This window comes from Crocuta crocuta, unplaced genomic scaffold (genome assembly GCF_008692635.1).
Source record: "Crocuta crocuta isolate KB4526 unplaced genomic scaffold, BGI_CrCroc_1.0 scaffold561, whole genome shotgun sequence".
NCBI lineage: Eukaryota > Metazoa > Chordata > Mammalia > Carnivora > Hyaenidae > Crocuta > Crocuta crocuta.
Window position 1 is genome coordinate 1,289,414 of NW_027530529.1, and position 16,116 is coordinate 1,305,529.

The following is a 16,116-nucleotide window of genomic DNA, read 5'->3' on the forward strand; positions in this document are numbered from 1 at the left end:
ATTTATTTTTGAGAGAGAAGGAGAGAAAGAGAGAGAGAGAGACAGAGAGAGCGTGCAAGCAGGGGAGGGGCAGAGAGAGAGAGGGAGATATAGAATCTAGAGCAGATTCCAGGCTCTGAGCTGTCAGCACAGAGCCCAACATGGGGCTCAGACTCATGAACTGCAAGATCATGACCTGAACTGAAGTTGGGATGGCTCAACTGAGCCACCCAGGTGCCCCACTTTATCAGGATGTCTTAACTAATGCTATATATACACATATATTTCCTAATATATTTAATATATTTAAATTATTCCTAGCACACACAGACACACACATTAAATATATATTTTGAAATTGGATTTGATTACTAATTTTTTTTTTTGTAGAAGAAAAGATTTCTGCATCTATATGCACAAGGATTATTGTCTTTCAATTTTCTTTCCTGTAATCTTTGTCAGGTTCATAAAGGGTTATTTTGGTCTCAAAACATGAGTGGCAAAAGGGCGCCCTCCTCTTATGTTTCCTGAAAGAATGTGGGTAATATTTGTGTTATTTTATGCTTGAATATATGATGGAATTCACCACTAAAACCACCTGGGCCTGGTTTTCTAGGTATTTACCCAAGAGAAATGGAGCAAATGTGTACACCAAGATTTGTTAGTGACTGTTTATGTATGAATGCCCCTTAATTTGTAATAGCTAAAACTGGAAACAATCCAAGTGCTCCTCAACACAGGAATGGATAAATAAATTGTGATATAAAGGTACACTGATTACTACTTAGCAATAAAAAGGAACAACTAATGATCCATGTAACAATGTGGATGAATCTCAAAAGTATTATGTTGATTGAAAGAAGTCAGGAAAAAATGTAAATACTACAATGATTCCACTCAAGCAAAATTCTAGAAAATAAAAACTAATGTAGTGATAGAAATATTGTTGGTAGTTCCTGAGGAATGAGATAGAGGGAATAATGGATTACAAAGGGGCATAAGGAAACTTAATACATATTGACAATGAATGTACTTCAATTACCCTCCAAAAATTGTTGAAAAATGTGTAGTATCAGTAATATATGGGTCAGTATTAAGTGGTCTAACAAGAAGAATGAAGAATACAGAAGGAAAGCAGAGATGGAATAGGGCAGGAAAAAAACCTTGAAGAAATATTGTTAATTTTGTTGCACTGGATCAAAAATAGAAACAAATAGAATCAGAAAGTAAATGAAGTCTAAATAAAGAAAAACACATCTAGGAATACTGTAGTCAAACTGCTGAAAGCCCCCCCCCCAAAAAAAAACCCCCAAAAAACAAAAAAAACAAAAAAAGTCATAGAACAGTCAGAAGCCCAAATAGTCAAAGCAATCTTCCAACCAAAGAACAAAGTGAAAGGTCTCATACTTCCTGATTTCAAAACATTATTATAAGGCTACAATAATTAAATGCATGATACTGGCATAAAGATAGATGTCTAGACCAATGGAATAGAATAAAGAACCCAGAAATAACCCTCATGTATATGATTTAATGATTTTCAGCACAGATGCTCAGACCATTCAATGGGGAAAGGCCAGTCTTTTCATCAAATGGTGCTGGGAAAATTGGGTATCGATATGCAAAGAAATGAAGTTAGATCTTTACCTTAGATCATATGTAGAAAATTAACAAAAAATGGATCAAATACCTAAACATAAGACCTACATCTATAAACTCGGAGAAGAAAATGTAAGAGGAGAAGCTTCCTGACCCTGGATTTGGCAATTATTTTTTCATACATGACACCAAAAGCACAGGCAACAAAAGTAAAAATAAATTGGACTGCATCAAAACATAAAACTTCTGTGCATCAAAGCATATAATCAACAGAGAGAAAGGTAATCTATAGGATGAGGGAAATATCTGTAAGTCATATATTTGGAAGGGGTTAATATTGAGAATATATAAAGAACTTCTACAACCCCAATAACAACAACCAACCAACCAGATTAAAAAACAAAATGGGCAGAGGCCTACATAGATATTTCTCCAAAGATCTGCAAATAGCCACCAAGACATGAAAAGATGCTGATCATCACTAATTATTATGGAAGTGCAAATAAAAACCACAGTGAGATACTACCTCACAGACATTAGGATGGCTACTATCCAAAAAACAGAAAATAACAAATATTGGCAAGGATATGGAGAAACTGTAACCCTGTGTACTGTTGTAAAATGGTGCAGCTACAGTGGAAAACAGGATGGCAGTTTCTCAAAAGATTGAAAATATAATCACCAGAACACCCAGCAATTCTACATCTGGGTGTACACCCAAAATAACTGAATGCTGAGTCTTTAAAGAGTATCTGTACAGCCATGTACAGAGCCCCATTATCCAAAATAGCCAAGAGGTGGAAGCAATCAAGGTATCTATTTATGGGTGAAATAAACAAAACAAGCAATGAGATATTATTCAGTCATAAAAAGGACGGTAATTCTGACATATGCTAAAAAATGGATGAACTTTGAAGACATTACCCTAAGTGAAAAAAGTCACTTACAAAAAGACAAGTACTATATGATTCCATTTATATGAGTTACCTAGAGAATTCAAATTCATACAGACAGTAGAAAGGACATTGTCAGGGAGTAGGGGAAAGGGGAAATAGGAAATTTTTAATGGGTGGAGAGTTTTAGTTTTGCAAGCTGAAAAGAGTTCTGGAGATTTGTGTATAACAGTGGAAAGTACTTTATATTACTAAACTGTACACTTAAAAATAGCTGAGATGATAAATTTTATGTTATTTGTATTTCACAATTTTTTTAAAAAAAGGAGAAAAAACATTCAGAGGAAGAAAGATATATTGCATATAGGATTTTAAGAATAAAAATAACATCTGACCTCATCAGAAACCAGGAAGGGCAGAAGATTAGAGAATGACATACATTAAAATGCCAAAAGAAAATAAAACCATAATTCCAGAATTTTATATCCAGCAAAAATATCTGTTAAAAATGAAGGTGAAATACAGAATTTTCCAAATAAATGAAAACTGAGAAAACATGTCAAAAGGGGATTTATATGGTAAGAAATGATAAAGGAAGCACTTCAGGCTGTAGAGGAAATCAGGTGAAAACCTTGCTAGACAATGTTTAATATTTGCTTTCAATATTCATATTTTAAGGAACTTGGGGGGGAGTTATGCAGATATTTATTATTTCTGGTGCTCTTCCTTCATTCCTGAAGATTTCAGTTTCCTTTTGGTACTATCTTGCTTCAGCCTGAAGAACTTACTTGTCACTTCTTTAAATCCCATCTCTTGGAAATTCTCTTCTTTTTCTTTCATCTGAAAATCTCTTGATTTTATTTTCATTCCTAAAGAATAACTTTTCACGATATAAACTTAGGGCTTGATAGTTTTTCTTTTCTTTCCATTAATTTCAAATGCATTTTTCCTTTATCATATAGAATATTGTTATAATACAGGCTTTTAAATTTGTGTCTGATAATTTCAACATCTGGGTATGTTGGGGTTGGCATCAGTGCTTTCCTTTGAGAACAGGTTACATTTTGCTGGTTCTCTGTATGCTGAGTCATTTTGGATTACATACTTAATGTTGTGATATTAGGTTGTGTGGACTCTGGGTTCTGTTATAATCCTCTGGAGAACGTTGAGGTTTTTGTTTTGCAGACAACCTACGTGGTTAGATTCAGGCTGCAAGTTCCGTCTCTCCTGCTTCTGTGTGTGAGAGTGCAAATCTCAGTTTAGTTCTCAAAGCCTCTGCTGTGCTGGTGTGGTCTGTCCCACATCTCATGCAGCTCATGATGAGCCTGAGACTTGTGTGGTTTCCAGAATTAGGAAATCTCTTCTCCATCTCTCTTTACTCTGCGTACTCTACTCCTTTCCAGCCTCTAAAGGGCTCCTTTCCTTGTTCCCCTACCCAGAAAGATAGGGTTTCTAGCACAGTCTGTGTGCTCCGCTGTGCTGCTGTGCGAGCGGGCCCGCCTTCAGGGCAATTCCACGAGATACAGAAATGCACCTCTGTGTAGCTGTAGCATCAAGTTTTACTCCCCTTTATAATTTGCCTCATTTTATTTTTCTAGAATCAGGACGATGACAGGGTAATTGTAATTGTCCACAGTGCTCAGTTGTGACCAGTAGGAGGGAGTGTTTCTGCCACCACACAGGAACTGGAACTTCTCGGTTGTTTTCCAGAGTTTCTCTCTCTCTCCTGAATCTCACCGTCTCTTCACTCAGGATCCAGTCCTCCCTCTCCTCCCCCCACAGATTATAGCAATGAACACCCTTATTTTAATGTCTTTGTATGCTGCTAGCTTCTATGGAGAGTCAAATCTCTGTTTCTGCCTACTTTTTGATGGCCCTTCAGTACCTTTAGACAGTTGCTTTTTTATATTGTGTTCGGAGTTCATAACTGTTATAGTAAGTTTAGTATCCTATAAGCTTCTCCAAAGCTTCCAGAAACTATATAGTGTTTCTAGGCCGAAGAAAACTTCCTTCCCAGCTTCCATCGCTTGGGAATTCTGCAAACATTGTTTGAACTTATTTTTTCCTAAAGTCTCCAAGATCCTGCTGATCACTCTCTTGCTCCCACACCCACACAAGTGAAAGCAGAGACACGGAGACAAGCACAGCTTGGTCAGGGCCTCACAGTAAAGCTGCTTCCCCAGCTGCAGATCAGTCTGGTCTCCCCTATTATGTTGACTCTGTAACACAGGTTTGTTTTGATATATTTTATGCACCTACTATATGCCTTTGGACCTGTCTTCAAAGTGCAGCAATATATTAATATAAATACCCATAATACGAAGCAGAGAGTTGCAGACACTGTGTGAGAGAGAATAAAAAATTGCTGTGGGAATTCGGAGAAGAAATAAATTTCATCTAGGAAAATTATCAGAGGTTTTACAGAGGAGGGGGTACAGAGAGTGGGCCCCAATGGCTAATTCAAGCAGAGACATCTCTGTCTGTTCTCTGTTGCTTTAGCAGCACCACGGGAGTGGGGGTGGGTGGCAGTTGTTAACAGTATGTAAAGCCTTCTACTTAGAGCGTGATCTACAGACAAGCTGCACTGGCATCATCTGGAGTTTGGCAGAAAGGCAGGATCTCAGGACCCCCTGCAGGCTCGCTGAATCAGAATCAGCATTTCAACTAGATTCCCAGGTACTTCATATGTACTGAGAGGCATTAACAGAAAGTACACTGCCTTTTGCTAGAACTATGATTTGAAGACCTCCCCTTGTCTACTCTCAGGCAATCATACATGCAGCAGAGGCTGATGCGGCACAGAAGAGATGGTAATATGTACTGAGGACCTGCTACTGCGTACATTTGTTCTGCTGTTTTATGCTCATCACTAAAATTCAGAATTAGTTACTTCCATTCTGCAGAAAAGGAAATTGAAGCTTAAGGAGGTTAAATAACTAGCCCGAGATCACAAGAAAAGTAGCAGAACCTGAATTTGGACCCATATCTGACAGACTCCAAAGCCTGTGGTCTGTTTCTGGTCACACCCACTGCCCGTCTCTGATGTGTGATTCAGGAGAAGCAGTGCTATTTACTGCGCTGCCGCTAACTAGTTCAGTGATCTTGGCTAATTCATCCTACTTTTTTTTTCTTTTTTTTGAACTCAGCTCCTTATGTCCAAGTTGATGGTGTTTAAACTAGTGAAAGTTCACAAACAAATGAATCCTGAAGCAAATGAAAATGGGCATCTGAGACAACCTTAAGAGTGCAGGGAGCCTCTGTTGTGCGATGGTGAATGACTCAGAGACCCAGAAGCAGGGTTGCAGGCTGCAGAGTCCAGGACCAGAAATAAGCAGACCTGCGTGCTAGCCCCATCTCTGTCATTCTTTGTTGTGAGCCTCATTTTCTTCATCTATGACGTGGAGGGAAGGGAGCTAGACTGGCTACCTCTCAGTGCCTTTGACTGGTCACGTGAGATTGTGCATGAAAATGTTCCATGACATGATACACAGTTCTCTGCCTTAATTTTCATAATACAAATTAGGTATTTCTAAGTTCATTAAGAAATGTGATTTGTAGTCTGCTGGCCATGGTAGCAACTGTTACAAGCTCTGGCAAAGTCCATCCCCTCTGTGCTTTTGCTTACCTTAGCAATGGGAATAAAAGGTAATAAAAACATGTACAGGCTCCACACCTGTGAGAGAGCTAGTGGTGTTAGAAATACAAAGACCTTTATTCTCGAGCAGGAATAAGTCCTTGCTCTAGAACTTCCTGGGATGATGAGATGTTTCCTCTTCTGTGCTGTCCAGTATGGTATCCATTAGTCACGTGTGGTTACTGAGTACTTGAAATGTAGCTGGTGCAACTAAGAGCTTAATTTTAAATTTTATTTCATTTGAACCCATTCACATTTAGATCACCACGTATGGATAGTGACTACTATACAGGGCAGCGCAGCTCTAGAGCAAAAGTGAGATATGGGTCTGTTCAATAATATAAGATTTTATAGCTATATTCTTTTATTTGTAGTCTAATGTATTGTTAAGTTGGCTGCATACAGTGTATACAGTGTGCTCTGGTTTGGGGGTTAGATTCCTGTGATTCATCGCTTACATTTAACACCCGGTGTTCCTCCCAACAAGTGCCCTCCTCAATGCCCATGACCCACTCTCCCCTCTCCCCCGTGCCCTCCCCAACAACTCTCAGTTTGTTCTCTGTATTTAAGTGTCTCTTAAGGTTTGCCTCCCTCCCCCTCCGTTTGTAATTATTTTTTCCCTTTCCCTTCGCCCATGGTCTTCTGTTAAGTTTTTCAAGTTCCACATATGAGTGAAAACATATGATAGCTGTCTTTCTCTGACTTATTTCACTGAACATAACACCCTCCAGTTCCATCCATGTTGGTGCAAATGGCAGGATTTCATTCTTCCTAATTGCCAACTAGTACTCCGTTGTATAGATAAACCACATCTTTATCCATTCATCAGTTGATGGACATTTAGGCTCTTTCTATAATTGGCTATTGTTGAAAGTGCTAGTTTATAGCTATATTCTTACTGCCAACAAATAAATTGATTTTTTTCCCCACTTCTGAAACTCTAGCCCCTAGTGCCTCCCCCCCAAATTAAACATTTTTATAGCATGATTTCTGATAATGGGAGGTTCCTCTGGAATCCAATTATCACTGTACAGCAACATAGCTGATATCAATAAAATGTGAAGGTTACCTAAGCAAAAGAAGGATGCTCTGTTCATAAATACATTTGTTCACCTGAGAAGAGAAAACATCTCACTCCCCTGTCTTTAAAATTAAAACCTGTAGGATGGAAAGCGACTTGATCCTGTGAGTGGGCACTCACCCCGCCGCTGCTCACAGTAGTCTCCTACCTTGCATTTTCCGCTCTCCGGCTTATGCACTGGTGCAAGTAGAGATACTCCTGAGGCGCACTGGTGGACAAGGTGGGCTGCATGTGGTTGGCCACAGGGGGCTCAAAGGTGAACAAGGTTGGCTGGCTGGAGTGCGACGGGGCCGAGGACTTGCGTTCTCGGAGAAGGTGCTGACTGGAGCTGCTGAGCTCCGCTGGAGAAGAGCGGGGGCCGTGACTGGCAGAGGACATGTTTCTCAGGGAGTCTGTGAAACAAAAGAAGGAGCTCTGTGACTGAAAAGGGGAAGAAGAGTGTTCTGATCCCAAAGTGGGGTGTCAGAGGAAGAAGAGTTATTAAGAACAGAGGCGACGATCCAGCAGCAGCCTTCCCTCCCCCTCACACACCTGCTCCGTCTCTGTCTGCCTGCGAGAAAGGCTGTGGCCTCCTGGTGGAGGCAGAGATGCCCTGTCCCTTGGCGCCGCTCCTGGAGTCGCCTAGAAGCCCTTTCCCCGTCACAACCCTGATGGGGATGGCCCCGCTCCCCGGGGGTGTGGCTGCCCAGGGCTCAGGACCAGGACTCCGGCAGGCCCACATGGGAGGCCGGTCCCCGGAGTAGTAAGTGCTGCTGCCCCCCTCCTCTTTGGAGGCTCCCGCTGTCATCACCTCTGTCAAAGCTAAGGCTGGCTTTGTTAAATGAGCTTTGCTTCCTGAAGACATACTGATTCAGACCCTGGACTGTACCTTATTGTGTAAATGATAAAAGCAGAAATGTATTTGCAGCAGGCCGTCCCATGGAAGACTGGTCCCTGCTCCTCTGGCCTGCCCTCCCAAGTCCTCTGAGGACAACGATGTTTCTGCATCCCCCAGCTAGTGTGCCCACCACTCTGTGTCAATTGGTCTTTATTCTCTTAACTCTCATCCTAAACTCCTTTCTGTTACGCTCTGAGAAAAGCAGCAAGGTATTAAAGACAGATCATAGCTAAGAGTGCTACCCTCCCAGCCAAGGGCATTACTCATCTGGCTGGTTCTCTAAGCCTAGTCCAAGTTCCTGAGTGTAACACATAAGGCCTTTCACAGTCTGACCTACTTCCTGCTTCTCTCCTCCTGGACCCGAGGCATTCGGAAGCTTCATCAGTCCCCAGACACACCAGCCCCTTTTACGACTCTTTCTTACGGCTTATGCTGTTCCTTCCGCCTGGATTTCGCTTCTACTCCACTGGCACTCATTTGCAGACTTTAAGACCCTACACGGGTATCATATTCTCTCTGAAACCTTCCTGGACTCAGTTCTTTTTCTGGCTGCCAATAGCACTTGGCCCATGCTTCATCATATCCACTGTCACTCTGCCTCCCTGCCTAGCCTGGTTTCTATGAACAGTGCCTGATGGTGTTATGTCTACAGTCCCAGGATTTACCTAATAAAGGCCAGGTGCATAGAAATTTCTTAGTCTGTGGAAGGAGCAAAACGTTCACTGAGCACAAAATAATTCCGCGGTGAAACTCCTTGTTCAAAAGAAATAAAGATGTAATTTCTGGCCATGTGAGAGCTAGCTAGGGGGATAATGTTTCAGGGGTGGTGATGGGGGCTTGCTAGGGCTATTCAACTCGTTTCAGAGGGGACGTACTTCTGTTTCTACTCCCTGTTATCTGACCTAGTTTAGTACACTTTTCATGGCCCTGGGCAGGATCACCAGCTTGTCAGTGCTCTATCGCCTTAGTTACTCTCCAGTCTTTTCCGATGCGAGGCAGAACAACTTCTGCTGGCGGCGTACAACAGAAAAAGCCACGGGCCTCTGGGGAAGAACTGTTCCATCGACAGCTGCATTGACCTCCAAAATGAATTCCCATTACAGGTCTTGTAGCGAACTGGATGTTTGTTACCAGAATCAATGGCTTCATGACTCCATTAGATTTGCAAGATGAACTCTCTAATGGCAGAGGGGAGTGGGTTTACGCCAGGGGATGGGGTCGCCATGGCGCCAGGGATGAACACTGCAGCTGCCTGCGGGGACACCGGAAGGTGCCATGATGAGGCCTCTGGCGCACTTCTACCTTCCCCTCCACGGTCGTCTTGGACTCCTCCTGCCACCCTTTCAGTGGAGGCATCTTTCAGGGTCTCACCCCAGACCCTCCTCTATCTTCACTCACTGAGGACACTCTCCTGGGGCGCTGTCCTCCAGCCAGGTGATGACAATCTCAAAAATCAATCTTTAACTCCGTTCTCTTTCCTGGGCTCTCGTCCAAGAACCCTCCGCCTGCTGGGCATCTCCGTTCAGGTGTCCCACAAGCAGGTCAAGCTCAGCGATCTCCTCCTCCTCCCGTGTCCTGCTTCTCCGTGACGTGCAGCAACGTCACCATCCAATCAGCTCTCCGAGCCAGAAACGTAGGCGTTGCGATGACTCTTCTCTGTTTCTCAACAACCGCGCCATGTCATTATGTTACTGCCCTGCTTAAAATTCTTCAGTGGATCCCTGTCATCCTCAGGACAACCTATGAAGCTCTCTTTTTAAAACCATTTTTCTGTTTATTTCTTCAACCTTGTTTCTGACCAATCTTTCCTTGTGTTTCAAACAGAATTTTAGGAAAATAGTAACTTTTCTGTCTCATCACTCCATATATCTGGCTGTAAGCTCAGTGAGGGCAGAGATACTGTCTCTTTCTGCATCAAGCCCAGTATGTGACACAAGTCCATAAACTTGATGATTAAGCAAACAAAGTATCTGGCATAAGGTCACACTCCATCAATAATGTTCACTGATTGGGGCGCCTGGGTGGCTCAGTCAGTTAAGTGTCTGACTTTGGCTCAGGTCATGATCTTACCACTCATGAGTTTGAGCCCCAGGCCAGGCTCTGTCCTGACAGCTCAGAGCCTGGAGCCTGCTTTGAATTCTGCATCCCCATCTCTCTCTGTCCCTCACCCACTCTCACTCTCTCAAAAATAAATAAACATTTAAAAAAATAAAAAATAATAATGTTCACTGATTCCTCACTGCCCTCAGAATAGAGTCCATGTTCCCAAGTCTGACAAGAAAGGCCATTCTGTCACAATCTACTTCTGCCTGGCACTTAATACATCCTGCATGCCCCCTATGTTGCATGCTAGGGCTGTGGATCTGTATAAAAGAGGAGTGACCTGTTCTCACAGCTGAAGCCTTCTTCTCAGGCTGTGGAATCAAATCTGAGATCCAGGCTGTTTATTTGTAGAGCTGGAGAAACCACTTCACCTTTCTGAGTCTCAGTTTGCAAAGTGACGTAAGATGGTCGTGAGAATGAAATGCACAAAGGGTTGAGACAACTCTGCATGTTGTAAATTCTCAAAAGGTGTTCTAGTCACTTCTGTATTCCTTCTCGCCAAAGCAGTCCCAGCTCACAGTGGGTATTGAGTATATATTTGTTGAATGAATAAAAGAATTTTCACTAGCACAAAACCACATATGCTTGTTTCTTGTGGTCAAAATAAGAGAAGCTTTCAAGGTCTGTTCATAGGATGAAATAGGGGTTACGATGAGTCGGGCCCACTTGGAATTCCACTCTATAAATATAAAGCCATGTCTATGAAATCAGTCAGCTCCATAATGACCTACCACTCCAGAAAAGTTCTTTTGAACCTGTTTTGGCCCTAAACCTTGCCAAAATCTCATTTCTGCTTGCTACTTTAAAAGATTTCTACCTGAATGTATGTGGTTATTCATTAGTGTCTACGCTAGATTGAACAGTGTCCCCCAAAACTCGCTTCTACACAGAATCTCAGAATGTGACCTTGTTTGAAAATACTATCTTTGCAGATCTAATTAGTTAAAATGAAGTCATACTGGAGGAGGGCGGGCCCTAATCCACTGACGGGTATACTTAGAGGAACAGCAAACAGAGATAGACACATAGGGAGAACACCGTGTGATGACAGAGAAAGAGACGGGACAAACAAAGTGTGGTACAGCTATACAATAGAGTATTATTCAGCCATATGAAATACTACAACACGCTCCAACAGGATGAAGCTCCAGAACACTATGCGAAGTGAAAGAAGCCAGTGATAAAAGACTAAAACATTGTATGACTTTATTTATGTGAAATGTCTAGAACCAGCACATCCATAAAGATAGCAAGTGGACTAGTGGTCTCCCCGGGGTGGGGGGTAAGACAGGGGAGTGGGCATGGGGAGTGAACGCTAATGAGTATGCAGTTTCTTTTTGGGGTAATGAAAACGTTCCAGAAGTAGATGGTGGTGATGGTTGTACAACCCTGTGAATATGCTAAAAAAAAAAAAAAANACTAAGCCACCCAGGCGCCCCACTTGTACACTTTAAATGGGTGATATGTGGTATGTGAACTTTAACACACACACACACACACACACACACACACACACAAACACCTTGCAAAGTATGAAGTGTTAATTACATGCAAGAGATTAATGGTCTAATTAAATACATCTGACCTTTCTTTCCTCTCTAAAGAGAATAGTGAACACTCCTTACTAAAGTAGATTGAGTAAAAGACATTCTCCCTTTTCTCTCTTTAGTGTCCTGCCCATCCTCCAACCCACTATTTAGGGCTTCACCCCACAATCATGGCAAGGTGGTGGGAATTTCATCAAAACAAAATAGCAAGAAGTCATAGTTTGGGGTCAAAACACCCAAAGTATAAAAGGAGAATGAGATATAGGTGTGAAAACTAATCCATGTAGTCACTTAAAACGTGCGTAGGATTTGTTTTTATTGCCTGGGTACCTATTGAAGGGAAGAAAAGGCTGCTCAAGATGTGTGGCTGGGCTATTTTTGGTATGTGGCTATAATGCTGGTGTAATGATGTGTCTTGGGTCATTAGGAAGGTCAGTTATACAGCAAGAAGAAAATGGATGTTTCCAGACTCCAGGCCTGGGCTTCAATCTCCAAGTCTAGACTAAAGATAATGCCAGAAAATGCTTGAGTCAATTTGTTTTCTTTTAAACAGGGTTTTATTTTTTCCTCTTCCTCCTGGCTTCTTTTTAGGGCCCTAAAAATCACTCCCCTTCCTTTCCACAATCACCCCTGGGAAGCCTGCCCAGCGCACAAACACTCCGCCCACCTTCTTGCAAAACTCTAGAACAGGAAAGCTCTGAAGGATTTTAGTGGAGGGGCCCGGCCCAGCCCGGCCCGGCCCTGCCCTGCCCAGCCATCAACTGGCTAGTGATAACAGGAGCAGGAAACGGGCGGTTGGCGGGAGTTTCTGGAAAAGATGACTGGCCAAATAATGACTGGCTCCCTTATCTCAATGCCCTTTTTATTTTATCCTTCTCCCTGCCACCCCAAATTCCCTGCCCCAAGCCTCAGTGGGTATCACTGAGTGGTAGATCGAAGCACAGGCTGGATTCAAAGCCTGGATCTGCTAAATCCTTTCTCTGTGGCCTTGGACACAGGAACAAACCTCTTTGTGCTTCACCTGTTCGATAGGGAAAATACATAGTTTTCCAGGGCTGCCATGAAGTTTGAGATCATACATATGAAGCGTTTAGCATAGTGCCTGCTCTGACTCTGCACTACAAGTGGAATTGCAGCCACCCTGAAATGGCCCAAGAGGTATGTAGGCTCTTTCCAAGCAATGGTGAATGCATGCAAGGTTACTGTTGTCTCTGATTTAGTCCCAACTATAACCTGTGTGATGTTATATGTGGAAGGAGAACAAAAAGGACAATACTGGCTACAATAATCACAGCTGCCATTTACTAAGCACATACTATGTGTGTCTAGTCTACTCTGTGAGGTAGAGATTATTATTTCAATTTTTTCTCCTTTTTGGATGAAGAAACTGAAGCTCAGAGAAGTTAATAATGAGCTCTGGGGTCACAGAGCTAGAAAGTGGCAGAGCCTATCTGAAACAGATCTCTTTCCTCAAAGCCAATTCTTTTCATCCATGCAGAGAAAAGAGCTCCCATGAGATCCCTATGTGATTAGCTTTATGAGAGGCAGAGTCAACTAACTGAACGAGGGCCTAGGCCAAGCTCTGCTCCAACTAGCCGAGTGATCTTGGGCATGCCATTTCACCTTCCTGGACCTCACGTTCTCTATTCAAAAAAGGAAGAACTTGGGTACTTGGGTTAGATCAGGGATATACATCAAAGCCATCTTTGGGAAATGTAAGAGAGCTGTTCCATATAAGACCTAATGAATCATATTTACACAGAGATGTAGATAAGGTCAACTGGTTTGGCTTTTAATAATCTATGTTTCTTTTTATTTCTTTTTATTTTTTAAATGTTTATTTACTTATTTTGAGAGACAGAGAGAGTGTGGTTGGGAGGGAGGGGCAGAGAGAGAATCCCAAGCAGGATTCACTATCAGCACAGAGCCCAACATGGGGTCTCAAACCCATGAGACTGAGGTCTGAGATCATGACCTGAGCCAAATCAAGAATCAGATGCTATGATACACCCAGGCACCCCAACAATCTCTGGTTCTTAATTCCAGGGCACAGATAGAAGAGTTAGGATCAACTGAAAAATCAGGGGCAAAGCAAACTCAGAAACCCAAGTGAGAAAAATTCTTCCAAAAATCTTTTTTTTGACATCATTAAAATTACAAACTGGAAGCCACCCCTGTTCTCACTGGCTTTTTCTATCATCTCTCTATGGCCAACTCCAAAGGGAACAATGTGTAACACAAAAAGCCCCAATGTGGGTTCAGAAACAGGGATTCAGAAATTACCACAGAGACCTGAGCAAAACCTTTATTCTCTTTGCACCTCATTTTTCATGTTGTCAAATGTTGTAGAGAACATCCAACTTAGAAGGTTCTTTTGAGGATTTGAAGAGATGAAATATGGGTAAACAATAATTATTAAATCCTCATTAAAGGCTTGTTGGCTTGACACTTGTTCATTCCATTGTTTACTCATGGTAGTGGAATGGTGTCAAAATTCTAAGGGTTCCAATAGGGAGAAGGCTATCAATGAACCAATTTTGAAAAGACAATAGTCTAGGATTCTATGGGGTGAGTGGCCCTTGCAGAAAGCTAACCAAAGAACAGACACCAGAGGGTGGAGAATTCTAAAAACAAAACACGCTGACAGGTGCTGAGGGCAAGATAGGATCAACAATTCATTTTAACTCACAATCACAAGAAATTATTTAAGATGAATAATCCTCAGAATCATCTGGCACACATCAAATTAGAGGAATTATTCATAAATTTAAGGCCAAACACAAAATAGCTTCACTCTATAACTCACATAATGTAGCAAGTAGAAGGGGCCCTGGAGTCTAACAGCTCATTTATCACCACTGTCCTTCCTAGTCACCCACATCTCTTGTTTCCAGTTGGAGAAACAGTGGTCTACAAAGGTGAGGCTACTTGTCTAAGGCCACACAATAGGTCAGACTGAATCCTGGAATAAGAATTAAGATCTCCTCCTGCGGGGGTCCTTCTTCCGCATGGAAAGAATTATCTATCAGTGTGAATGAAGATGTACTCCCCATAATGGTTGGGGGAGGAGTGTGGCAATCAAGTCAGGGAACCTCATCACCAGGACAATGACTGGCAGGACTATTATTTTGTTATGAGTTTATTATGTTACTCACATTTGCATGGTAAGTAAACATTTGCTGGACCAAACTACTAAAGACTAGTATAAATAATTCCCCAAGCTCAAAAATACATCTTCTAGTGGTTTGTAAAAACTACAAAGCAGCAGAAGAAAAAAGGGGAGGCAGAGACAGGCAGAAACATGAGACCCTGTGAGACCTTTCAGGGACTAAGCTGCCTGATGCATCCCCTTTTCCAGGGAAGGATCTGAGAGAGAACACCTCCCTCCCACCCTCCGTCTGCCTCAAAGGACTCTGAGAGCCAAGTCAGAACATCCTGACCTTGACATATAGGATCTTTCAGTACGCTTTAGCAGAAATTGATTTTGTGAAGGGCGCAGGGGAGGGAAAGAGAGTGACTGTAACTGAGAGGCATGTCACACACCCTTACATAACCTTTTCCACCCTGGGGCACCTCACTTTAGAGAGGGGAAACTACAGCCCAGAGCAAATTCCAGGCTCTCCTTAATTCAGGTCTCCAGTTAGAATTAATCATGCCTTCCTCTAAACCTTTTATAGTACCTCATTCTGCTGCTTCATCTACGTTGGGAGTTCACAAATCTGTCACACAAAAGTCATCAGTGAGCTGGTGGAAGCTGGGATCTGACCCGTCTCTGTTTCTTTGACAGTGTTTAGCCCAATGCTCTGTGTCTAGTAAGTGTCTGAGTGAGAACAAGCTGTTCAATAAACACACCACGGTGGTGGGTTATTCTTCCTTGGGTCAGAAAAATGAATGAACAGCTCCAGGATCCAAATGTAAACTATGCTTGTAAGGTGGGACAAATTGTTATCACTTTGTGAGGTCGTCTGGGTTGTGTGTGTATCTGTTTTAGGACAGCCGATCTATATTTAGCCATGCACTGTCCTGTTCATTTTACAGAGATGGGGTTATAAATTTTGTTCTCCCCTAACCTGCCACACCTATGTGTGCACCTACGTTATGCCATATCTCTGCGACAGACCTTACTCCTATTCCTTGGAGTGGGGCTGGGTTGGCTGGGCGTCCCCCTCAGAAAGTTAATTCATACTTGAATTCAAGCACTCCTGTCATTTACTTAGGGTCATGAGCACTGACTGTGGGTAGTACGCCAGGGGTTGCAGGCCCATCAGACAGAACCGATCTTGTCCCTGCTCTATGGGTTTATACTGCAGTTAGAAAGATCCTATTTCTCTTCAAGGCAGCATGTCTTCCCTCCCCCAAGGAATTTTGGGAACCTAATGGTATTCCTATAGGAATCAGTCCAT

The 16,116-nt window shown here is 42.4% G+C and overlaps 1 protein-coding gene across 1 annotated transcript in view; it reads right to left on the reverse strand.

Moving 5' to 3' along the window:
• Positions 1 to 16,116, reverse strand: part of GAB2 (GRB2 associated binding protein 2) — a 167,081-nt gene that overhangs the window by 16,800 nt on the left and 134,165 nt on the right. The window contains exon 3 of the mRNA XM_077767554.1: positions 7,335 to 7,578. Within this exon, the coding sequence (XP_077623680.1) occupies positions 7,335 to 7,578 (244 nt within the window). The remainder of the gene's footprint in view (positions 1 to 7,334; positions 7,579 to 16,116) is intronic.